Source organism: Hylobates moloch, unplaced genomic scaffold (assembly GCF_009828535.3).
Source record: "Hylobates moloch isolate HMO894 unplaced genomic scaffold, HMol_V3 SCAFFOLD_24, whole genome shotgun sequence".
In the NCBI taxonomy this organism is placed as follows: Eukaryota; Metazoa; Chordata; class Mammalia; order Primates; family Hylobatidae; genus Hylobates; species Hylobates moloch.
In genome coordinates, this window is record NW_026652299.1 from 16,789,302 (window position 1) to 16,814,285 (window position 24,984).

At 40.7% G+C, this 24,984-nt stretch overlaps 1 protein-coding gene across 4 annotated transcripts in view; it reads left to right on the forward strand.

Moving 5' to 3' along the window:
- The window catches only part of MAP3K19 (mitogen-activated protein kinase kinase kinase 19), a 74,996-nt gene extending 53,112 nt beyond the window's left edge, over nt 1–21,884 (forward strand). For 3 of the 4 annotated variants that reach the window (XM_032145578.2, XM_058434371.1, XM_032145579.2), the window contains 5 exons: nt 3,084–3,127; nt 6,331–8,784; nt 10,780–10,929; nt 13,087–13,784; nt 21,103–21,884. In XM_032145578.2, the coding sequence (XP_032001469.1) occupies nt 3,084–3,127; nt 6,331–8,784; nt 10,780–10,929; nt 13,087–13,784; nt 21,103–21,169 (3,413 nt within the window). In that variant the 3' untranslated portion in view covers nt 21,170–21,884. Of the gene's footprint in view, nt 1–3,083; nt 3,128–6,330; nt 8,785–10,779; nt 10,934–11,280; nt 11,406–13,086; nt 13,785–21,102 lie in introns of those variants that run through there. The other variant, XM_032145580.1, reaches the window with a different exon arrangement.
- Nucleotides 21,885–24,984: the final 3,100 nt, after the last annotated feature.

The window sequence follows — 24,984 nt, forward strand, 5'->3', positions numbered from 1 at the left end:
TTCCCCAGAGAGATAATCCAAGTGCCTGCCTGTAGGTTATGAGACTAGAGGCAACGTTCTTGGCACTGAATGGGGTTCAAATTTCAGTGTGTAGACTCTTCCTTAATCCTCATATTTTCACTCCAGAACCCCATTTCTGCTCCCAGCCATACCCAGCTCCTTAGCATCTTTGTTTCAAGCCCTCCAGGGAGTAAACTTCCAGCCGTCTGCCAGGAAAGGAGAAGAGAAACTCCTCATAGTGGACAGGGCAGGGAATCCAGGACTTTACTCCAGCACAGACTTATGAGCACCCTCTCGTTTCCATCTTGCCTGCATCCCTGTCTTCAAAGGTACCTTCAGTTCCCATTCCTTGCCGAGATTCTTATTTCTGGTTGGGCTCTCCCCTTGCAAGCATTGGGCAGAACACAGAAAGCTGACAACTCAATCAGTTATTATTCATCCATATAGTTTTCTCTGTCCAAAATGTTGATATTGCTCATCTGTTGTTTTATCATTTGGGTGTTTTTATTTTTTTGTCCTTATTTACATGTTTTTTAATTCCTTTACTGTGATTTTAGTGTGATTTGTGGAGGGATTGGAGAAAAGCTTGTACATTCAATCTGCCATTTTTAATTGAAACTGTGTACTTATTTTATTTTATTTACTTTTTTTGGAGATAAGGTCTTGCTCTGTCGCCCACGCTGGAGTGCAGTGGTGCAAACAGGGCCCACTGCAGCCTCGGTATCCCAGGCTTAAGTGATCCTCCACCACAGCCTCCTGAGTAGCTGAGAGTGCAGGTGCATGCCACCACACCTGGCTACTTTTAACATTTTTTGTAGAGATGGGGTCTCGCTATGTTGCTCAGGCTGGTCTCTACACATTTTTAAAAGGCTTTGACACATGTTATCAAATTACCTACCAGAAAGATCTTGCCTCTACATTCCCACCAAAAGTCTTTACCCCACATAATTCCTGACCAATACTGGATAATACCTATTCAAATATTTATAAGAATACTTGAAAGCGTTTTTTTAAAAACTCAGGATGCTATCCATATGTACCCAGCTATAAATTATATTCAGTTGTATTTCTAGATTAACTTCTAACATCTTTTCAATAGAAAATCTCAACCTCTACAATGCAACCTCTGGGAGCAAAGAGCAAAGATCTGTCTTTCCTGCTCACAACTATAAATTGCCATCTTCTGGAACAGTGCTGGCCGCTCAGTAGGCACTCAGTAAATAATTGTTGAGTAAATGCATTACGAATGAAGGGGGGGTGCCATGGCCAGCTCTGTCCAAGGGGAATGCCTATGACCCCTCCTGTTGCCTGTTGGAGTCCTCTTCTTAGGTGACTTGTTTTTCACCTGGGATTGGCTTTTCTACTGTGTTAAATCTTAGAGAAGTCTTTTTCTCTCTGTGTGAAACTTCAGAATGACAGCCTGAGTCTGAAATGGACCTACAGACATTTGTTTGACCCTCACAAAATTGAAAAACAAGGGAGGAGAGGCCAGGCCCAGTGGCTCACACCTAGAATCCCAGAACTTTGGGAAGCCAAGGAAGGAGGATTGTTTGAGCCTAGGAGTTTGAGACCAGCCTGGGCAATATAGTAAGACCCTGTCTATAAAAAAAATTAAAAATATAAAAATTTTAAATAAATAAGCAAGGGTGGGGGAAGGAGATTTCACATAAAACCTGCAGCTTGGGCCGGGCGCGGTGGCTCACACCTGTAATCCCAGCACTTTGGGAGGCCGAGGCCGGTGGATCACGAGGTCAAGTGTTCGAGGCCAGCCTAGCCAACATAGTGAAACCCCGTCTCTACTAAAAAAAATACGAAAAATTAGCCGAGCATGGTGGCAGGCGCCTGTAATCCCAGCTTCTCGGGAGGCTGAGGCAGGAGAATTGCTTGAACCCAGGAGGTGGAGGTTGCAGTGAGCTGAGATCATGCCACTATACTCCAGCCTGGGCGACAGAGCGAAACCCTGTCTCAAAAAAAAAAAAAAAAAAAAAAATCTGCAGCTCTCTGGCTTCTTTTGGAAGATCTAGCAGGGCTAGATTATCCATCTGGGTTGGATAACATCTGAGAGCTGGGTAATGATGCCCTTTTAGTTGGGCATATGATCTCGATTTACTGCTGTGCCTTCCTGTCCCACATCATCCATTTCTGTGACCTGTTTTGACCTTGGAGACACTGGAGCTTTTGGCTTCAGCTTTAGAAAGTCCAAACTATGCAGAAGTGGTGGTGGTGGTGGTTCATGGGGTTTTGGGGATCATTCTGAATTTTTGGTAAGAAGAGAACAACTTCTAGGTTTTATACTACCTAGTAAGTCCCATCTTGTTCCCTAGGTGAGTCTTCCTCACACTCACCTTTCAGAGTTTATGGTCGATCTAGTTTAAACAACTGTTGGGAGACACTTATACAAGAATATTTTCACATTTCTGCACAGTTCAGGCTTTCTAAGCAAAAAACACTAGGAATCTAAGTTAAAGGATGACTGAATGGCAAAAACGCCTCCGAAGTTAGTGTATTGCTCCAGAGAAATTGAGAGACTGATGTTCCCAAAAGCTGTTTGCTTATATTCTAGGGTAATAAAACATAGCGTCACCTTTCTCCTGGAGGCATTTGCTTACAATTCACAGTAAAGTTCTCTCTTTCTCTGGAGGGAAAGATGGGCTAAAGTGCCACCCACCCAATACACCCCCTGAGTCTCATCATTCCAGGGCTCCCTCCTGTGATGCAGCTCTGCCAGCTGCGCAGGTCAACACCCAGCTCTCATCACGTTGCCCTGTGAGCAACTGGGTTGTGGGGAACTGGCATTACAATGTTCGGTGAGTGATAAATGGCCTGCTCTCTGGTCCAGAGATCTCAGGTTTTCTGTCAGAATTAGAGATATAAATATAAAACAGCAACCCCTGCTAGTGACAGCAGCCTGAAGTTTTGTGTAATGATTCCACCTCTGTGTGAATTCCACAGGGGAAGCCTCCAATTTCTACAACTTTTCCTCAGACCCCTTAGCATCTGTATTACTCCGTCCCCAGACTCTGGCTTGAGACTGTTTTCTCTCTACTACTAAGAATATCCAGTTATTTTTTTTCTTGTTGTAGAGTTTTCGACCTCTCATATGAAGTACAGTGGCCGAAGCATCGAGGTAAGATTAGTGCTAGCATTTTTGACTTGAGAATTAAAACTAAAAAACTCTATCAACTAATTTAGAACCAAATCCTCAGCAATTACAGTTGACCCTTCAACAATGCAGGGGGTAGGGTCACTGATGTCCCCAACACAGTCAAAAATCCACACACAAGCTTTGATTCCCCCAAAACTTAGCTACTAATAGCCTACCGGTTGTTTTGTTTTGTTTTTTTGAGACAGAGTCTTGCTCTGTCACCCAGGCTAGAGTGCAATGGCGCAATCTCGGCTCACTGCAAGCTCTGCCTCCTGGGTTCACGCCATTCTCCTGCCTCAGCCTCCTGAGTAGCTGGGATTATAGGCACCCGCCACTATGCCCGGCTTTTTTGTATTTTTAGTAGAGACGGGGTTTCTCCGTGTTAGCCAGGATGGTCTCCATCTCCTGACCTCGTGATCCGCCCGCCTCGGCCTCCCAAAGTGCTGGGTGTTCTGTTTTGTTTTGTTTAGAGACAGGGTCTCGCTATGTTGGCCATGTTGGTCTTGAACTCCTGGCCTAAGCAATACTCCCCCTTAGCCTCCCAAAGTGTTAGGGTTACAGATGTCAGCCACTGCACCTGGCTGCAGTAGCCTACTGTTGACCAGAGCCTTATAGATAACATAAACAGTTGATTAACACACATTTTGTGTTATATGTATTATATGCTGTATTCTTACAATAAAACCAAGAAAATAAAATGTTATTAAGAAAATCATAAGGGGCCAGGTGTGGTGGCTCACGCCTGTAATCCCAGCACTTTGGGAGGCCAAGGCAGGTGGTTCACGAGGTCAAGAGATCGAAACCAACCTGGCCAACATGGTGAAAGTCTGTCTCTACTAGAAATACAAAACATTTGCCGAGCATAGTGGCGGGTGCCTGTAGTCCCAGCTACTCGGGAGGCTGAGGCAGGAGAATTGCTTGAACCTGGAAGGTGGAGGTTGCAGTGACCTGACATCATGCCACCGGACTCCAGCCTGGGAACAGAGCAAGATTCCATCTCAAAAACAAAACAAACAAACAAACAAAAAAAGAAAATCATAAGAAAGAGAAAATATATTTACTCTTCATTAAGTGGAAGTGGATCACCATAAAGGTCTTCATCCTCATTGTCTTCATGTTGAATAGGCTGAGGAGGAGGAGGAACAGGAGGGCTTGGTCATGCTGTCTCACAGGTAGCAGAGGAGGAAGAAAATCCACATATAAGTGGACTTGCGCAGTTTAAAGCTGTGTTCTTCAAGGGTCAACTGTATTTCTTGGAAAAACAACAACTCACATATAGTTCCTAAAGTAGCAAATCATCCTGGGAAAATTATGCCTTGCCATGTGCAGTGCTTTTCTGGAGTGTTTCTGTTCTCTACATAATGAGCTGAGTAGCTCCCTTAGACATTTTTTTTTTTTTGAGACAGAGTCTCACTCTGTTGCCCAGGCTGGAGTGGAGTGCAGTGGTGCAATCTCGGCTCACTGCAACCACCACCTACTGGGTTCAAGCATTTCTCCTGCCTCAGCCTCCTGAGTAGCTGGGATGACAGGCACCTGCCACCATGCCCAGCTAATTTTTGTATTTTTAGTAGAGTTGGGGTTTCACCATGTTGGTCAGGTGGGTCTCGAACTCCTGACCTTGAGTGATCTGACTGCCTCGGCCTCCCAAAGTGCTGGGATTACAGGTGTGAGCCACTGCGCCTGGCCAGACATATTTTAATTTGTCTTCTTTCAACCTATTTAGAAATTAGGCAATTCTTTTTCCCCCAGTGGTGGAAAGATTTTCCTAGCTGTCTAATTTATAATATTTTGGAAAGATATTTGCAGTTCTTAGTTTCTCAACTACCTGGCACTTCTTTCCCTATGAGCCTTGAAGAATTACTTATACATAGGTACTGCTTAGCATTGTAAAAAGGAGTTTATTGACCTAAAAAATTGTAATGTCCATTACTAGGCAGATGGTTAAGCACTGGGTGAATCTGCCTTCATTTCCTAAGTCATTTTTGAGAAATGGGGAAAATCATCTAGACAGTAAAACTGGGGCCTACACTACATCTCATCTACTTTTAATGCCTAAGTTTCTAGAGTCAGGTTCCATTTCCTTCCTTCTTACACACAGGTGGCAATAGAATGAAAATTAAACATATATTTCTCAATTACTACCCATGACCCATGCCTATAAACATTGTGATATAAATAGGTATTGAATCTGTATACACAGGAAAAGACCACACTGAAAAGAAGCATAAAGTTAAGGAGTTTATAGCTTACTGCCCACAAAGTTTAATATTATACATTGGGTTACACTGACCTCTACAGGATGATAATAAAAACTAGCTTAGTTTGAAAATAGAGGACAAAGGAGAAAGGAAAGCCATCCATTTTCCTGTCATCCACAAAAATGAAATTTTGTACATTTCATTCACAAACTAATTCAGCAAAACGATGGTGAGTAGTTGTGTTTCAGATACGAATTCTGAGTTAGTCAATAACTGATAATTTTTGAGGTATTTTAACAGCAATTTTAAACTGTTCTCAGTGGGATTTCAAAAATCTTAAATCAATTCTATGGAAAGTAAAAAGAAAAAAGAAGAGAAATAAAATGCTTCTTATCTTAAATTTTTACCATTTACATTATAGGGCCTTCATTTAAAAATATATAGCCATGAATATTTACATCTATAATAATCCTGGTTTTAAAACGTGTTGTTTTAAATTGGTTCTAAAAAAAATATTGGGAATGAGGTTTTAGTTTTAAAAATCGTGATCCTTCCAGGCATAGCGGCTCATGCCTGTAATTCCAGCATTTTGGGAGGCAGAAGTGGGAGGATTGCTTGAGGCCAGGAGTTTGAGACCAGCCTGGGCAACATAGAGAGACCTCGTCTCTACTAAAATTTAAACATTAGCCAAGCATAGTGGCACACGCCTGTAGTCCCAGCTACTCGGGAGGCTGAGATGGGAGGATCGCTTGAGCCCAGGAAGTCAAGGCTGCAGTGAGCTGTGATTACGTCACTGCACCCCAGCCTGGGTGACAGAGCAAGATCTTGTCTCAAGAAGAAAAAAAAGAATTGTGATCTCCAGGATAGCTTTGAACTTTAAAAGCCTTCCTTAAGAGGATATTATAATCTCTTTAGACTACTTTAAACGAGTTAGCGTGATATTTATATATGTTTCTGCATTCATAGCTTTTTCTGTCTTCCTTTTAGTTCCTTCTGCCACCACTGTCACTCTTGCCCACGCGATCTGGTGTCCTTACTATCCCCCAAAATCACAAGTTTCCAAAAGAAAAAGAAAGAAACATTCCAAGCCTCACATCTTTTGTGCCTAAGCTCTCAGTGTCTGTTCGTCAATCTGATGAGCTTAGCCCATCAAACAAGCCTCCGGGAGCCCTAGTTAAGTTGTTGATGGATCCGACTCTCAGGTCTTCTGATGGCTTCATTTGGTCAAGAAACATGTGCTCTTTTCCTAAGACTAACCGTCACAGACAATGCCTGGAGATGGAGGAGAACTGGAAATCCAAGGAAATAGAAGAATGTAACAAAATTGAAATAACTCACTTTGAAAAAGGGCAGTCTTTGGTGTCTTTTGAGAATTTGAAGGAAGGCAATATTCCTGCAGATAGGGAAGAGGATATTGACCGCCATGGCAGTAAAACGCGAAAACCTGAAGAAGAGAACTCTCAATATCTTTCATCAAGAAAGAATGAGAGTTCAGTAGCCAAAAACTACGAACAAGATCCAGAAATAGTATGTACCATTCCAAGCAAGTTCCAAGAAACCCAGCATTCAGAAATAACTCCAAGCCAGGATGAAGAGATGAGAAATAATAAAGCTGCTTCAAAAAGAGCTTCATTACATAAAAATGAAGCAATGGAACCAAACAATATTTTAGAAGAGTGTACTGTACTTAAATGCTTGTCCAATGTAGTCTTTGATGACCCCATTGATAAACTCCCAGAAGGTCATAGCAGCATGGAGACAAACATAAAAATATCAATAGCAGAAAGAGCCAAACCAGAAATGAATGGGAAGGTGCCTCTTATCCACATCACCTTCCCTGTGGATGGAAGCCCCAAGGAACCAGCGATAGCCAAACCAAGCCTCCAAAAAAGAAAAGGAACCATTCATAACAACCATAGTGTCAACATACCTGTACACCAAGAAAATGACAAGCATAAGATGAATTCCCATAGGAGCAAGTTGGATTCAAAGACCAAGACAAGTAAGAAGACACCTCAGAATTTCGTGATTTCTACTGAAGGTCCCATTAAGCCTACCATGCATAAAACCAGCAGAAAAACACAAATTTTCCCGGCTTTGGGACTTGTTGACCCCAGGCCTTGGCAATTGCCCAGGTTTCAAAAGAAAATGCCACAGATAGCAAAGAAGCAATCAACTCACCAGACTCAGAAACCTAAAAAGCAATCATTTCCTTGCATCTGTAAAAATCCAGGAATACAAAAGTCATGTGTTCCTCTCTCTGTTCAACCGACAGAGCCAAGACTAAATTACCTAGATCTTAAGTATAGTGATATGTTCAGTGAAATCAATTCAACTGCTAATGGACCTGGAATCTATGAAATGTTTGGGACCCCTGTTTATTGTCATATGCGAGAGACTGAAAGGGATGAAAACAAATATTACCATGAGATATGTTCGGCTCCATCAGGCAGATGTATCACCAATAAATGTCGATCTTCACGCAGTGAGAGGAAGAGCAATATTAGAACAAGACTTTCTCAGAAAAAAGCACATATGAAACCCCCAAAGACTTCATTTGGCATTAAACAAGAGCACAAAGTCTTGATTTCTAAAGAAAAGAGTTCCAAGGCTATACATAGCAACCTACATGACATTGAAAATGGTGATGGTATTTCAGAACCAGACTGGCAGATAAAGTCTTCAGGAAAAGAGTTTCTATCTTCCAAAGATGAAATTCATCCCATGAACTTGGCTCAGACACTTGAGCAGTCCATGAAACAGAATGAATTCCCTCCTGTCTCAGATTTATCCATTGTTGAAGAAGTTTCTATGGAAGAGTCTGCTGGTGATAGAGACATTTCCAACAATGAAATACTCACCACAAGCCTCAGAGATCTGCAAGAACTTGAAGAGCTACATCACCAGATCCCATTTATCCCTTCAGAAAACAGCTGGGCAGTGCCCAGTGAGAAGAATTCTAACAAGTATGTACAGCAAGAAAAGCAGAATATAGCATCTCTTAGTAAAGTAAATGCCAGCCGAATTTTAACTAATGATCTAGAGTTTGATAGTGTTTCAGATCAGTCTAAAACACTTACAAATTTCTCTTTCCAAGAAAAACAAGAAAGTGCATCTTCCCAGACATATCAATATTGGGTACATTATTTGGATCATGATAGTTTAGCAAATAAGTCAATCACATATCAAATGTTTAGAAAAACCTTAAGTGGCACAAATTCAATTTCCCAAGGAATTCTGGACTCTGTAAATAATGAAGAATTGACAGATGAACTATTAGGTTGTCTAGCTGCAGAATTATTAGCTCTTGATGAGAAAGATAACAACTCTTGCCAAAAAATGGCAAATGAAACAGATCCTGAAAACCTAAATCTTGTCCTCAGTCGGAGAGGAAGTACCCCAAAAGAAATGGGCAGAGAGACAACAAAAGTCAAAATACAGGTTGGTATAATTAGAATCCAAGGTTCATTGGGGTGGGAAGGACCTCAGAGACAATCTGGTTCAAACCCCTTATTTTCAAATGAGGAATTATAAACCCTAAACAATTAAATAGTTGCTTCAAGGTCTCATTGTTTGATCACAAGGTTGGAATTCAGGTCCTCTGACCCCCAGGCTAAGATGTTTTCATTATGTTGCCTCCCTTCTGGAATTTAGCTAGCTTGACATTGCAATAAAGTCAGTTTGGTTAAATTAATTTAGCAAAACCATTCAAATTGGTCAGTATTTTATTCAATGATGACATTTTCAATCAACAGCATATCATTTCCAACTATCAGCAGATAGATAATTATAGGCAAGACATTGCTCTAGGTATGTGAGACAGAAAGAAATGAACATGGCTCCAGAAGTGGCTCACCATTTTGTTCATAGGAAGACATGAAACGTACATTTCTCAGAGCCCCTACACCTGAGCATTTGCTTTCAGATTATTCACTACTTTAATGCAAAATTATTATTGATGCCTACTGTGTTTCTGGCAGTGGGCCAAGAACTAGGAGCATAGTGCTGTACAAGACTCGGCCTTTGCTCTCATGGAAGTGTAAGCAAAAATCCTGAAATAAGATTTTAAAAAATTTTGTTTGGCACGGGAGTGGGCATGGAGTGGTGAAGAAGATCAACACATAGTTGGGTTTTCTTTGTTATCGTTTTCACTGAAGTACACAAGCCTCCCAAACTGAAATTTTAAAGACAGAAACAGTAGGTAAACTGAAATATTATTTATTGAACACTAACTCAGGTCATACTACACTATATCCACACTATATCAGGATCAGGAATAATTTTTTTTTTTTTTGAGATGGAGTCTTGCTCTGTTGCCCAGGCTGGAGTGCAGTGGTGCGATCTCAGCTCGCTGCAACCTCCGCCTCCTGGGTTCAAGCGATTCTCCTGCCTCAGCCTCCCAAGTAGCTGGGATTACAGGCACTCACCACCACGCCTGGATAATTTTTGTATTTTTAGTAGAGACGGGATTTCACCATCTTGGCCAGGCTGGTCTTGGAACTCCTGACCTCATGATCCACCTTCCTCGGCCTCCCAAAGTGCTGGGATTACAGGCGTGAGCCACTGCGCCCAGCCAGGAATAATTATTTTAAATAATTATTGGGCAGAAGAACATACAAGATAAATAATTATCCCATAGCTTCCTGGACAGTTTGCTAGAGATACTAGTCTGACTTCCTGCAAGTCTGGCTTGTGGATGGTAAACTGGCTTCCTGGTTTGCTTACTGTAGATAATGGGTTGATTTCCTGGGTTGGTTTTTGCACATTGTAGATCAGAGTTCTATTTTTATATATGATCTGGCCATAGTTGGTTTGTATGTGATCTCGCAGTATCTATGTGTATGTATATATGTGATATATATGTGTGCATGTATGTTTATGGATTATATATCATTTATGTTTATGTGTGTGTACATTTGTGTGAACACATATGTGAATATGTGTGTATGAGTTTGTGTGTCTCTATGTGTTTGTCCAGCTCTGTGTATGTTTCTCTTTCTGAACTTGTCTGTGTTTAGGAGCAAGCTGACCATGATAATGGGAATTTTGAGGAGAGAGTTGAGGTTAGGGGGCTGAGGAGATGGCACACACTAACATATTCTGTCATGATAGGGACCTTGTGAAAGATCATTCTCAAAAGACAGTGGTTAGTAGCTTCAGGCCCATGTGGGGCCTGAGATGAACAGGCCTAAGATCTCCTCCTATAAAATATACAGAGCAAGATGTGGTTTTAAAATGTGTATAATTAACAAGGCTGAAGTTCACAACTAAGATACACTATGTGGTCATTTGGGGGGAATGATGTGTCGCTAGAAGTTACCTGTAAGAGTGGCCACAGACAGGAACATTTGAAAAGAAGACTTTACTCTCACCCCTTTCTCTCCATCCCAGTGACTTGGTTTAACAGTCATCTTTCCTTTTGTCTCATTCTTCCAGAGGCATAGTAGTGGGCTCAGGATATATGACAGGGAGCAGAAATTTCTCATCTCAAATGAAAAGAAGATATTTTCTGAAAATAGTTTAAAGTCTGAAGAACCTATCCTATGGACCAAGGGTGAGATTCTTGGAAAGGGAGCCTACGGCACAGTAAGTTAAACTGGAAACTTGAAATCAGCACTCCCCACCCCTCCACAGTCCCTCCCTCCACCCCTCCCACTCCCCCAGTCATCCTCCCTGCTTCCTCTGGCAAGCACTCTTTTACTTAGAACGCTTTCAGTTGGAAGTAACAGAAAATCCAACCACAGAGGGAAAGGACAGTTACTGCTTTATCCGACTGAAAGGTCTGGAATAGGTCTGGCTCTGGGCCCAGGTGGCTTCAGGGATCAGACAATGTCATCAGGATCTGGTCTCTCTCTCTCTTTGCCTGGCTTTTTCTCAGGCACATATAGTGATACAATGGCCACTGCATTTCTAGCCTCCCATCCTCCCGGGTTCAAGTCCAATGGGAAAGAAATATCTTCCTTCGACAGCAGAATATGTTACTGGAAGTTTGGAGAATCATTGCTAGATGGCAAAAACAAAAGATGTTCCTTACATTTTGTGAACTGCATAAGAGATCTTAGGGGGTGGGCGATGAAGAGAGGTGGGTACAAACATACAGTCAGATAGAAGAAATAAGTTCCAGTGTTTGATAACACAGTAGGGTGACTATAGTTAACAACAATATATTGTGTATTTCCAATTAGCTAGAAGATTGAAATGCCCCCAACACAAAGAAAATGACAAATGTTTGAGGTGATGGATGTCCTAAACACACTGTCTTGATCATTACACATTCTATGCATGTATTAATATATCACATGTACCTCTTAAATATGTACAAACATTATATATCTAAACCCTAGCACTTTAGATAGTTATTTACATAGACGAGTAAAGAAAAGGCTGGCCCCCAAATAAGACGTGTGCTGTCTCCAGATGGGGATGTTTCAGAAATCAGTGAGAAGACAGGAAGACACAAAACCACTGAGATTACATCACAAGGGTGAGTTCCAGGGCCTGTCTCCTTCTCACTCCAGAGAGCTTGGGAGCTGAACTAGCTCTATTTTACATATTATCAGGAGCTTTTCCAAACCACCATCTCATGTAGTCATCACAGAAATCTGGGAGGCAGGCCAGGTGTGGTGGCTATCACCTGTAATCCCAGAACTTTGGGAGGCCGAGGCAGGTGGATCACTTGAGGTCAGGACTTCGAGACTAGACTGGCCATATGGTAAAACCCAGTCTCTACTAAAAATACAAAAATTAGCCAGGTGTGGTGGCACATACCTGTAATCCCAGCTACTCAGGAGGCTGAGGCATGAGAATTGCTTGAACCCAGGGGGCAGAGGTTGCAGTGAGCCCAGATCACACCACTGCACTCTAGCCTGGGTGACAGAGCGAGACCCTGTCTCCAAAAAAAAAAGAAAAAAATCTGTGAGGCAGCCTGGGCAACATAGAGAGACCTTGTCTCCACAAAAATACTTCAAAAATTAGCCTAGTGGGGTGGTACATGCCTGTAGTCCCAGCTACTCAGGATACTGAGGCAGGAGGATCGCTTGAGCCCAGGAGTTTGAGGCTGCAGTGAGATATGATCAGGGCCACTGCACTCCAGCCTGGGTGACAGAGAGAGACTCTGTCTCCAAAAAAAAAAGAGAAAGAAAAAAAAAAAGAAAAAAATAGCACAGTGGCTCTACAAAAAGTACACACAAACACACACACACAATTAGCCAGGTGTGGTGGCACACACCTATGATCCTAGCTACGAGCTGCTCAGGAGGCTGAGGTAGGAGGATTGCTTGAGCCCAGGAGGTTGAGGCTGCAATGAGCTGTGATTGTGCCAATGCACTCCAGCCTGGGCAACAGAGTGAGAACCTGTCTAAAAACAAACAAACAAACAAAAGAAAAGCAATCTGTGAGGCAAGTATTGTTACCTCAATTTTACAGATGAGAAAAACTGAAGTCAAAAGATTACACATTTATCCCAAGTTATACAGCTGGGGAAAGTTGAAGCCAGGATTCTAGCCAATTCAAGCCACTTGACTTTAAGCCAATATGACATCCATCCACCATGTTTCTCATACCCATCTTGGCTCCACTGAAACACTGAATTTGCTTAAACACTTTGCATTTAGGAAGGGAGGTATCAACTTAGAGAAAGACAAGGGTTTAGGAAGAGAAGGGAAAGTCAAGTGTCACCTGAGGCATTTTGTGAATAAGTTATGTCATTAATTTAATAACAAGGTATTATTGGTTTGCTTCTAGGTATACTGTGGTCTCACTAGCCAAGGGCAGCTAATAGCTGTAAAACAGGTGGCTTTGGATACCTCTGATAAATTAGCTACTGAAAAGGAATACCGGAAACTACAGGAAGAAGTAGATTTGCTCAAAGCACTGAAACATGTCAACATTGTGGCCTATTTGGGGACATGCTTGCAAGAGAACACTGTGAGCATTTTCATGGAGTTTGTTCCTGGTGGCTCAATCTCTAGTATTATAAACCGTTTTGGGCCATTGCCTGAGATGGTGTTCTGTAAATATACAAAACAAATTCTGCAAGGTGTTGCTTTTCTTCATGAGAACTGTGTGGTACATCGTGATATCAAAGGAAATAATGTTATGCTCATGCCAACTGGAATAATAAAGCTGATTGACTTTGGCTGTGCCAAGCGTTTGGCCTGGGCAGGTTTAAATGGCACCCACAGTGACATGCTTAAGTCCATGCATGGGACTCCATATTGGATGGCCCCAGAAGTCATCAATGAGTCTGGCTATGGACGGAAATCAGATATCTGGAGCATTGGTTGTACTGTGTTTGAGATGGCTACAGGAAAGCCTCCACTGGCTTCCATGGACAGGATGGCCGCCATGTTTTACATCGGAGCACACCGAGGGCTGATGCCTCCTTTACCAGACCACTTCTCAGAAAATGCAGCAGACTTTGTGAGCATGTGCCTGACCAGGTAAGAAACTGAAAGCAAGAGGAGGAAGATAAATGCCCAGAGATTCCAAGTGGCTGACATTTCCCTTGCAATTGATGGCCCATTAAAAGCTCTGTTTTGGTTATGAAGTCAAGTAGACAGTGATTTTGTGCCGAAAGTAATCATAATCAGTCATATTGGGTAATTGTGTTCATTGTTGTATCAGGGTATAGGAGGCAATGCTTCAAGTAGAAAGTGCCTCCATTAAATGTCTTATCAAGTTCTGTCAATACTTGCCCAAATCAATGGGTTTGCAAAATTTGTTAAAGATCTACTTATTTACCAATGAGACATCTTCCTAGGAACTGGCTAGGGTGAAATGATATCATCTTGCATTTAAAGTGAGGGGAAACATTTTGAGCCAAAGAAATGTCTAATTGGAGATTTCAAGTGTCAAGTGGGGGAGTATTTGGTGAATCAGAAAAGCCTTAGAAAATTGCCTGTTTTCCCCTTCCTTATCTTCTCTCATATCTATGGAATTAAATTCTGGGTAAAATGTTAGAACTGTAACTGTAATGTAATGGAGATTAACTAGTGCTGTGATTTTCAAATTTTTAGCCAGGTACTCTCTGTTCATAGAAATCTTAAATCAAAGAATAAAACAATAGCAGAGAGATGGCTCTAGTTAAAGTGTGTACCCGTGGGGTTGGGAAGAGTTAAGGAGTGGGGCTGTGGGTGCTGGAGCCCACTCTAGGATACTGCACAGCAGCCCCAAACCCACCTACCTAGCAAGGCTCAACTTTAGTTGGAGGACAAGAAAGGCCTGAGACTCAAAGTCAATTTCCTGTCTTTCAAGGAAGTTTGCCTTCTTATCCCTAGATGAAAAACTCCAGTGTCCCATCTTTTAGCAAGCACATATGGCAACCCCCAACTCCCAGGGGGTTCATTTTGCCTTTCTGAATAAATCTTAGAATCTACAGGTCTCCCTCTCTGCCAATGAACGTGCCTCTCTTTCAGTCTCTGTCTCTCTCTCCCAGCACATGAATATCAGCCTGTCCTGGCTGATTTCAGGATGATTACATGGGCCAGGGCAGGAATGCCACTCCAGGGGTACAGTTTTTGGCACTGCTAGATGCAGAGACCCCTTAGGTTTCCAGCGTGGATTTTGTGGACACAGCCCCAGTCACTGAGCTGCCCACCCTCTCCAAAAAAAAAAAAAAAAAAAAACGGCATAAATGTGTTGGAAAATCGTATAGACCAGTACTAGTTTTAGAGATTGGTGTTAACTCTTAAAACTATTGTAGTTGCTTTGTTCCGAATTTAACAATTACCTATATTATTGACTCACAGCTAGAAACCACTTGTTATTCTCATTTTCTTTCAAGTTGTGAGTAAATACACACACACACACACACACACGCGTGCGCGCTTTAAAGAGAAAGGGTGGAATCTTCTTTTATGGCTCTCCTTTTGAACCGTTGTTTCATAAACTAAGCAATATACAATTCACACCACTGATAAAAATTAACAGGGTAATTGTGAAGGTTAAGTGAAATGGTACATGTAAATTGCTTAGCAGAGTGTGGGGCACAAAATTAGGAGTTTACAGTTAATAATCATTAGGAAGAATACTAACATACCTTACCTAATTAGAGTCATATACAAGTATATAATTACCTCCTAAAATTCTATGGCAAAGGCCCTGAGGACCCTAGCATCTCACCTGATATCAATAACAATACTCCTTGGAGATATGGATAGCCAGAAAATAAAGGGCGAGGCACTCTTAAAGATTCAGAAATAGAGGTCATCAGGCATAGACTAGGAAAAGTCTAAAGAAAACAGAAAGGAACTTGGGGAAGCTGAGAGAAATAAGCATGGAGGGGGTACTCCTATTGACAGATCAAGTTCTGGGAAGTCAGGCCAAGGAGTTTAGCTTTGTTGCAATAGGCAGTGAGGAGCAGGGGGCTGCAAAAGATTTGGGGTAGAAAAGGCCATAAAGAAAAGGGTCTTTGGGAAGGCGGGTCAGATGGCAATGTATTGAAGGGCCTGGGATGGATGCTGCTTGAGACTAGAAAGCTCTGCAGAAATCCAGAGCTTGGATGCTGATGGTGGTAGAAGCAGTGGGATTGTAAAGGATTCCAGAAAATTTCAGAGAAAAGGTGAATCAAGACTTGATAATGGAGCAGGATGATAGGATTTCACATTTTTGAGTCTGGATAATGGGAGAAATCACAGTTGTGAGAGAAGAACAGGGGAGGCAGCTAAACCCTTCCCACCCCCTGTAAGGAGACATTTGAAGCTATGGAATTGCAGCTCAGGAAAGCAATTGAGATTGGAAGGACACATTTAAAAATAATTATAACAGCCAGGTGCAGTGGCTCATGCCTGTAATCCCAGCACTTAGGAAGGCCGAGGTGGGCGGATCACTTGAGCCCAGGAGTTCAAGATGGAGAACAACCTGGGCCACGTGGAGAAACCCCATTTATTTAAATAGATAATCAAGGAAACAGAAGAAAAAGAGAACAAACCAAACCCCAAATTAGTAGAAAAAAAGAAATAAAGATCACATTATGTTAAGTGAAATAAACCAGGCTCAGAAAGACAAACATTGCATGTCCTCACTTATTTGTGGGATTTAAAAATAAAAACAATTAAATTCATTAACATAGAGAGTAGAAGGATGATTACCAGAGGCTGGAAATGATAGTAGGAGGATAGGAGTAGGGCAGATAGGGATGGTTAATGGATTAAAAAAAAATAGTTAGAAAGCTTGAATAAGACCTACCATCTGATAGCACATCAGGGAGACAATAGTCATTAATAACTTAATTGTACATTTTAAAATAATTAAAAGAGTGTAATTGGATTGTTTGTAACACAAAGGATAAATGCTTGAGAGGATGTATACCCTATTCTCCAGGATGTGATTATTTGACATTGCATGCCTGTATCAAAACATCTCATGTACCCCATAAATATATACACCTACTATGTACCCACAAAAATTAAAAATAAAAAAATTTAAAAATTAATAGAAAAATAATAAAGGTCAGAGTAGCATTAAATGAAATACAAAAAAAAAATACAAAGGATCAGTGGAATGAGAAGTTGGTTAAAAAAAACATAAAATCAATAAAGTGCTAGCCAGACTAACCAAGAAAAAAAAGAGAGATGACCCAAATAAAAATCAGAAACAGCCGGGCGTGGTGGCTCATGCCTGCAATCCCAGAACTTTGGGAGGCTGAGGTGGGCGGATCACGAGGTCAGGAGATTGAGACCATCCTGGCTAACGTGGTGAAACCCCGTCTCTACTAAAAATACAAAAAATTTAGCCGGGCGTGGTGGCAGGCACCTGTAGTCCCAGGTACTTGGGGGGCTGAGGCAGGAGAATGGCATGAACCCTGGAGGTGGAGCTTGCAGTGAGCTGAGACCGCGCCACTGCACTCCAGCCTGGGCTACAGAGCGAGACTCCGTCTCAAAATAAATAAATAAATCAGAAACAAAAAAGGAGACATAACAACTAATACCACAGAAATGAAAAAAGCCATCCGAGAACATTATGAACAAGTATAAGCTAACAAACTGGAAAACCTTGAGGAAATGGATAAATTCCTGGACACATACAAGATTGAGTCAGGAAGAAATAGAGAAGCTGAACAGACCAATAATGAGCAATAAGATTGAATCAGTAATAAAATATCTCCTAACAAAGAAAAGCCCAGGACCGGATGGCTTCACTGCCATATTCTACCAAACTCATAAAGAAGAACTAACACCAGTTATCCTCCAATTGTTCCAAAAAATTGAGAAGGAAAGAATTCTCCCTAACTCATTCTATGAAGCCAAGCATTACCCTGATACCAGAACCAAACAAAACCACAAAAAAAGAAAACTATAGGCCAATATCCTTGATGAACACAGATACAAAATTCCTGAACAAAATACTAGCAAACCTAACCCAACAGCACATCAAAAAGATAATACACCATAATCAAGTGAGTTTTATACTAGTGATGCAAGGATGGTTCAACATGCACAAATCAATAAACATGATACATCACATTAACAGAATGAAGGACAAAAACAATATGACCATCTCAATAGAAACAGAAAAGGCATTGTCTAAAATCCAACATCCCTTCGTGATAAAAACTATCAACAAACTAGGCATAGAAAGAACATACCTCAATATAATAGGCCATATATGACAAACCCACAGCTAACATCATACAGAATGGGGAAAAGGTGAAAGCCTTTCTTCTTAGAACTAGAACAAGAGAAGGATGCCCACTTTCACCACTCCTATTCAACATAGTATTGGAAGTTCTAGCCAGAGTGATTAGGCAAGAGAAAGAATAAGAGGCATTCAGGCTGGGCGCAGTGGCTCATGCCTGTAATCCCAGCACTTTGGGGGACCAAGGCGGGCAGATCATGAGGTCAGGAGATTGAGACCATCCTGGCTAACACAGTGAAACCCTGTCTGTACTAAAAATACAAAAAATTAGCCGGGTGCAGTGGCGGGCACCAGTAGTCCCAGCTACTCAGGAGGCTGAGGCAGGAGAATGGTGTGAACCCAGGAGGTGGGGCTTGCAGTGAGCTGAGATCACGCCACTGCACTCCAGCCTGGGCGACAGAGCGAGACTCCACCTCAAAAAAAAAAAAAAAAAAAAAAATAGAAGGCATTCAAACCGGAAAAGAGAAAGTCAAACTGTGCCTCTTTGCAGATGACATGTTCTTATATCTAGAAAAACCTAAAGACTCCACCAAAAAACTCTTAGATTGATTCAGTAAAGTTGCAGGATACAAAATTAACATACAAAAATCTGTAGTGTCTCTATATAGCAACAATGAAGTAGCTGAAAAAGAAATCAAGAAGGCAATCCCATTTAAAATGGCTACAAAAATAACATAAAATACCTGGAAACAAATGTAACCAAGGAGGTGAAGGACCTCTACAAGGAAAACTACAAAACATTGATGAAATAAACTACAAAACATTGATGAAAAAAATTGAAGACACAAACAAATGCTCATGGGTCACAAGAATCAATATTGTTAAAGTGGTCATACTAACCAAAGTCATTTATGGATTCAATGCAACCTCTATCAAAATACCAACGTAATTTTCCACAGAAATATATACAAAACAATCCTAAAATTTGTGTGGAACCAAAAAGGTGCTCAAAGAGCCAAAGAGCCAAAGCAATACTGAGCAAAAAGAACAAAGCTGGAGGTATCACACTGTCACTTCAAAATATACACAAAATATATTACAAGGCTGTAGTAATCAAAACAGCATGGTATTGGTATAAAAACAGACACATAAACCAATAGAGCAGAGTAGAGAACCCAGAAATAAGTCCCCATATGTAAACCAACTTATTTTTGACAAAGGGACCAAGAATATATACTGGGGAATTGACACCCTCTTCAATATATGGTGCATATTCATATGCAGATGAACGAAATTAGACCCCTATCTCACCATACACAAAAATCAACTCAAAATTGATTAAATACCTAAACATAAGACTCAAAACTATAACATTACTAGAAGAAAACATAGGGAAACACTCCAGGTTATTGGTCTGTGCAGAAGCTCTTTATAGTTCCATTTGTCTATTTTTGGTTTTGTCACCTGTGCTTTTAAGGTAAAGGAAGGCACAGAGTGAAGAGACGACCTGTTGAATGGGAGAAGATATTTGCAAAATGTTCATCCAACAAGAAACGTATCTCAAAAGAAGACACAAATAGCCGACAGGTATATGAGGAAAATGCTCAACATCACTAATCAACAAGGAAATGCAAATTAAAACCATCAAGAGATACCATCTTATCCCAGTTAAAATGTTTACTATTAAAAACACACAAAAATAACAGATGCTGGCAAGAATGTGTAGATAAGGAAACTCATGTACTGTTGGGTGTGAATGTAAATTAATACAGCCATTATGGAAAACAGTATGGAGATTTCTCAAAAAAACCCAAAAAACTAAAAATAGAACTACCTGCCGTATGGTCCAGCAATCCTCCTACTGACTATTTATCCAAAGGAAAGAAAATCATTATCTCTAAGGGATATCTGCATCCTCATGCTTATTGCAGCACTATTCACAATAACAAAGGTATGGATCCACCTAAGTGTCCCTCAACAGATGAATGGATAAAGAAAACTTAGTATATATACACAACAGAATGCTACTCAGCCATAAAAAAAATGAAATCTTATCATTTTCAGCAACAGAGATGGATCTAGAGTTCTTAAGTAAAATAAGCCAGGCCCAGCAAGACAAATACCACATGTTCTCACTCTTATGTGGGAGCTACGAAAGTAGATCTCATGGAAGTAGAGAGTAGAATGATAGTTATCAGAGGCTGGGAAGGGTGTGTATGTGGTGGGGCAGGGAGGATAAAAAGAGGCTGGTTAATGGGTACATAATTAGATAGAAGGAGTAAGTTATAATGTTTGATAACAGAGCAGGGTGACTGTAATTAACAACAATGTATTCTGTATTTCAAATAGCTAGAAGAGAGGACTTGAAATGTTCCTGACACATAGAAATGATAAATACTCATTATATATCAATAAAGTAGTTGCACAATGTAGCGGGTAGGGGAAGTTACCTGTTTGTTAAAGCCTTAATAAATAGTTATGTATCTGAAAAAAAAAATCAAAAGATAGCCAATTTAACCAAAAGAATGCCTCTGGAATAGGCCATTGCAACTAATCATTGGCTACTTTATTAGCTCATTGGTTCATTAACTGGCTCATTGAATGATACCTTTCTAAAACCTTTTGAATTTCTTGAAGAAAGAAACTATGCCACAATAGTACTAAACAACTGTCTCCCTCTATCTTACATTAATCCAGGAGTGCCCAAAATGGGATTATTTCAATTAATCACCAAAGCATATTTGAATATCTATTTTAAAAAGTCTTTTCAATTCTGGATTTTAATGCTTCTAAATTTTAAAAGTAAATGTGTGAATTTTACCATATGTAAATTAGACTCCAAACAAATTGAACAAAAGTACAATGGGAAAGTAGGGCCTAGTTTTCAATCACAATAGCTACCACTTTTCAAACAAGTACCATGCTATTGCTTAAAAGTTGTATATATATTATTTAATTCTCCCAATGAGTTAGGTATTATTGTTATCTCCATCTTACTGATGAGGAGAGTTTTAGTCACTTAGCTTAAGGTCACACAGCTAAAAATTGGAGACTGGACTCAACCCAAGTCTGTTTGACTATCAGAAGTTGTGTTTCCATCTTTAAAAGTTTGCATTTAAGTAGATCTCATTGGCAGTCTCATTACTGGGTGCTGCTGCTTCTAATGTGTTTTTCCCTTCTTAGGGACCAGCATGAGCGACCTTCTGCTCTCCAGCTCCTGAAGCACTCCTTCTTGGAGAGAAGTCACTGAATATACATCAAGACTTTCCTCCCAGTTCCACTGCAGATGCTCCCTTGCTTAACTGTGGGGAATGATGGCTAAGGGATCTTTGTTTCCCTACTGAAAATTCAGTCTAACCCAGTTTAACCAGATCCTATGGAGTCACTAACTGAAAGTTGCAGTTACATATTAGCCTCCTCAAGTGTCAGACATGATTACTCATAGTATCAGAAAACATGTTCTTAATAACAACAAAAAACATATTTCAGTGTTTACAGTTTTGATTGTCCAGGAACTACATTCTCTATTGTTTTATATGACATTTCCTTTTATTTTTGGCCTGTCCTGTCAATTTTAATGTTGTTAGTTTAAAATAAATTGTAAAAACAACTTATATTTTCTTGCTTGGTGAGTAAAGACGCTTACTTAATTCGTCCAAAACAGACTAGAGGAAGGCAGGAAGGTAAGTTAAAGAGATTCTAGATTCTGTACTTTGGCAGCAATCTTAGCCTAAAAGAGTCTAGGAGGCTCAAGGCCTGATAGGGAGGAGGTGAGGGCCTCAGCATTTCATTATCAGAGGGCTCCCAAACTCCTCAGATGTCTCTGAGAAATTGTGCTAGTTAAGGTGGCATCATAAACCTTGGGCCCTTTTCTCTGTAATTTATTTGTAGTGATTTAAAGTTTTTATCTATTTGCAGTGAATCAGGTCATTTCCATATGCAGAAGTAGCTAAGCCTAAACCAGTTGGTAGGACAAAAGCTAGGTCTGGTAAGGGAAGGATGATTTTTCCAGACCTTTGCTCATTTCATTTTAATAGTTACCTCTGCTGAGGTCATCCTTCAAATACTGCCATTCCCAGAACATTAGTAGACTTCACAAAAGTGAGCATGGATGAGTTAGTAGTATTACAAGCCATTTTAAGTTGGTGGATTAAGCAATTTTTTTTTTAGACTGAGTCTTACTCTATTGCCCAGGCTGGAGGGCAGTGGCGTGATCTTGGCTCACTGCAACAACCTCCGCCTGCTGGGTTCAAGCGATTCTTTTGCCTCAGCCTCCCAAGTAGCTGGAATTACAGTTGCCCACCACCATGCCTAGCTAATTTTTGTATTTTTTGTGGAAACGGGGTTTCACCATGTTGGCCAAGATGGGGTTTCACCGTGTTGGCCAGGCTGGTCTCGAACTCCAGACCTCAAGTGATCCACCTGCCGCGTCCTCCCAAAGTGCTGGAATTACAGGTGTGAGCCATCGTGCTCGGCCAGGATTAAGCATTTTTTATAAGGTTTCCATTGCTGTTGATCTCACTCATCCACTAAACTTCGCACCTATTGTTCTTTTTTTAATTATTATTATTTGAGATGGAGTCTCACTCTGTTGCCCAGGCTGGAGTACAGTGGTGTGATCTTGGCTCACCGCAACCTCTGCCACCTGGGTTCAAGTGATTCTCCTGTCTCAGCCTGCCAAGTAGCTGAGATTACTGGGACCTGCCACTGCGCCCGGATAATTTTTGTAGTTTTAGTAGAGATGGGGTTTCACCATCTTGGCCAGGCTGGTCTTGAACTCCTGACCTCGTGATCCACCTGCCTCAGCCTCCCAAAGTGTTGGGATTACAGGCATGAGCCATCGCGCCCAGCCAGCACCTATTGCTCTAAGCTATAGCCACAGATATTTTTATTGGCTGCCATCATTTCAAGGTGGTACAACTACAAATTAAGAGTATTCTAATACTAGTATCAGGATTTGTCAAAACCAAGCTGGTTTAGTTTTTATGAAATAAATGTGAAATGCTGTCCAGGTGAGGTAAAAACAGATTTTACTGTGGACATGTAACATTAGGTGAGTCTTTGTGGGTATAACTTTTCTCATTTTTTTTTCATATTTAAGAAATTAAGGGAAGAATATGTCCTTTATTTTACTTACTTGTATCTCAACATGACCAGAAACAACATAATTTTGAAAGGTTAGGGCTTATTCCTTTTCCATTTTGGAGGAATCTTCAGCATTCTTTCAAATCTGAATATTAAATTGGATTTTAAAGCAACTATTTACAATCAAGCCTGTTAAACCCTATGGGGAAAGGGCAAAGAGTAAGACCTGTTAATACTGTGTATAGAGATCACAGTAATGGACACATGAAGTCGGTGTTAACAAGTTTACTCCTATTCTACTGAAATATAAGGATACTGAAGACAATTTTGGAATATTGAACAGAAACTTCAAAAAGCTGAAGTTTTGGCCGGGCAGGGTGGCTCACCCCTGTAATCCCAGCACTTTGGCAGGCCGAGGCGAGTGGATCACTTGAGGTCAGGAGTTGGAGACCAGCCTGGCCAACATGCTGAAACCCCATCTCCACTAAAAATACAAAAAATTAGCTGGGCATGGTGGCGTGTGCCTGTAATCCCAATTACTTGGGAGGCTGAGGCGGGAGAATCGCTTGAACCTGGAAGGCGGAGGTTGCAGTGCGCCGAGATCGCACCACTGCACTCCAGCCTGGGCAACAAAAGCGAAACTCCATCTCAAAAAAAAAAAAAAAAAAAAAGCTGAAGTTTTCAATAGGCAAGCCTTGGTCCTCAGAGCTTCTGTGTTTTTGTTATTCACTGTTTAAGACATGAACAATTGTTTGGAATTACACTCTTCATTATCATTGCCCACATGTATGCTCCCTTCCTTTTGAAGAGGGTCTGAAAGGAGGTTGGGAGTGGAGGTAGGTTGGGGCTGGCATGGCTAGCCTTCACTGAGCTTTTTGTGAAGCTAGAATAGAGTCTAGCCGCTGATTGGGATGGTAGTATCGTCCTCCCTTTATTGAGTACTTTAATGGTGTGAAAAGCTTTTCATTGTTCACCTAGCAGTAACATTGTCCTCCCTTCCATGAGCATCACCCTTTTCCCAAGGCACAACCACTGAGTTTTCAATCACATCGAAAACCCACCTTATTATGTACTAAATTCCTGTATGCTCTGGGCCCAAGCTCAACCAAAGACATTTTAACCCCCAAGTTCTAAAAAGTAGATCTACAGCATCTCCTTAACTTTAACCTACTTTAGTCATACACCATGTAATGAGTAGCTCCAAGATAATAACCCACTTAATCTGCTCAAGGAGCATCCAAACATACCATCACCTACCAGGCCATCTTTATTCTTCACACGAGCTGCACTTACAAGTATTAATTCAGTTTAAAGCAGCTATTTAAATGCAGAAACTTGGATTTTAAAAATCTTTCCAGGTGATTCTGCCAATTAAAAAATCTCTGGTGTAAGCAGCCTCTCTCTCTACTGGTAATAAAGTTTTTAAAAAGTTTGTATATGCCATTATACTGTCAAGTTTATAGAGGATAGTGCTTTTTCCTATTGACAGGACATCACAACATTATGAAAATCCATGGCTGAATTCATCCATAAGGCAGTCACTAACAGGCTGACGTGAAAGACTAAAGAAAACTGGCCTCTTCAACTGTCTCTGAACATTTGAAAGGTCTAAGTAAGCCTCTTAATTTCATGGCAATATAATAAAAATCTTTTGTCAGTGAGGCCCTACATTGTTTTGGGAGGTGGTGTTGAGGGGAAGGAATAGGCAGGCCATATGCTACGGCTAAAATAAAAACATACAATTTATTATATTGAAAAGTGCAGGGGTGAAGGAATAAACAATGGACTTGTATGAGTTTGGTTAGATTGAATTACTCACTTTGTAAAGTTAAAACCCATCCAATTTATTATGTTAATAGAACAAGGCCTTACTGGTGTCAGCACCAGTGAGACAAATCTCTTAACTGTGATATAAAAAAAATTTATGTTACATTTAGGCTGAAAATGTTTTATTTTTAATTAAAAAAAAAATTTTTTTTT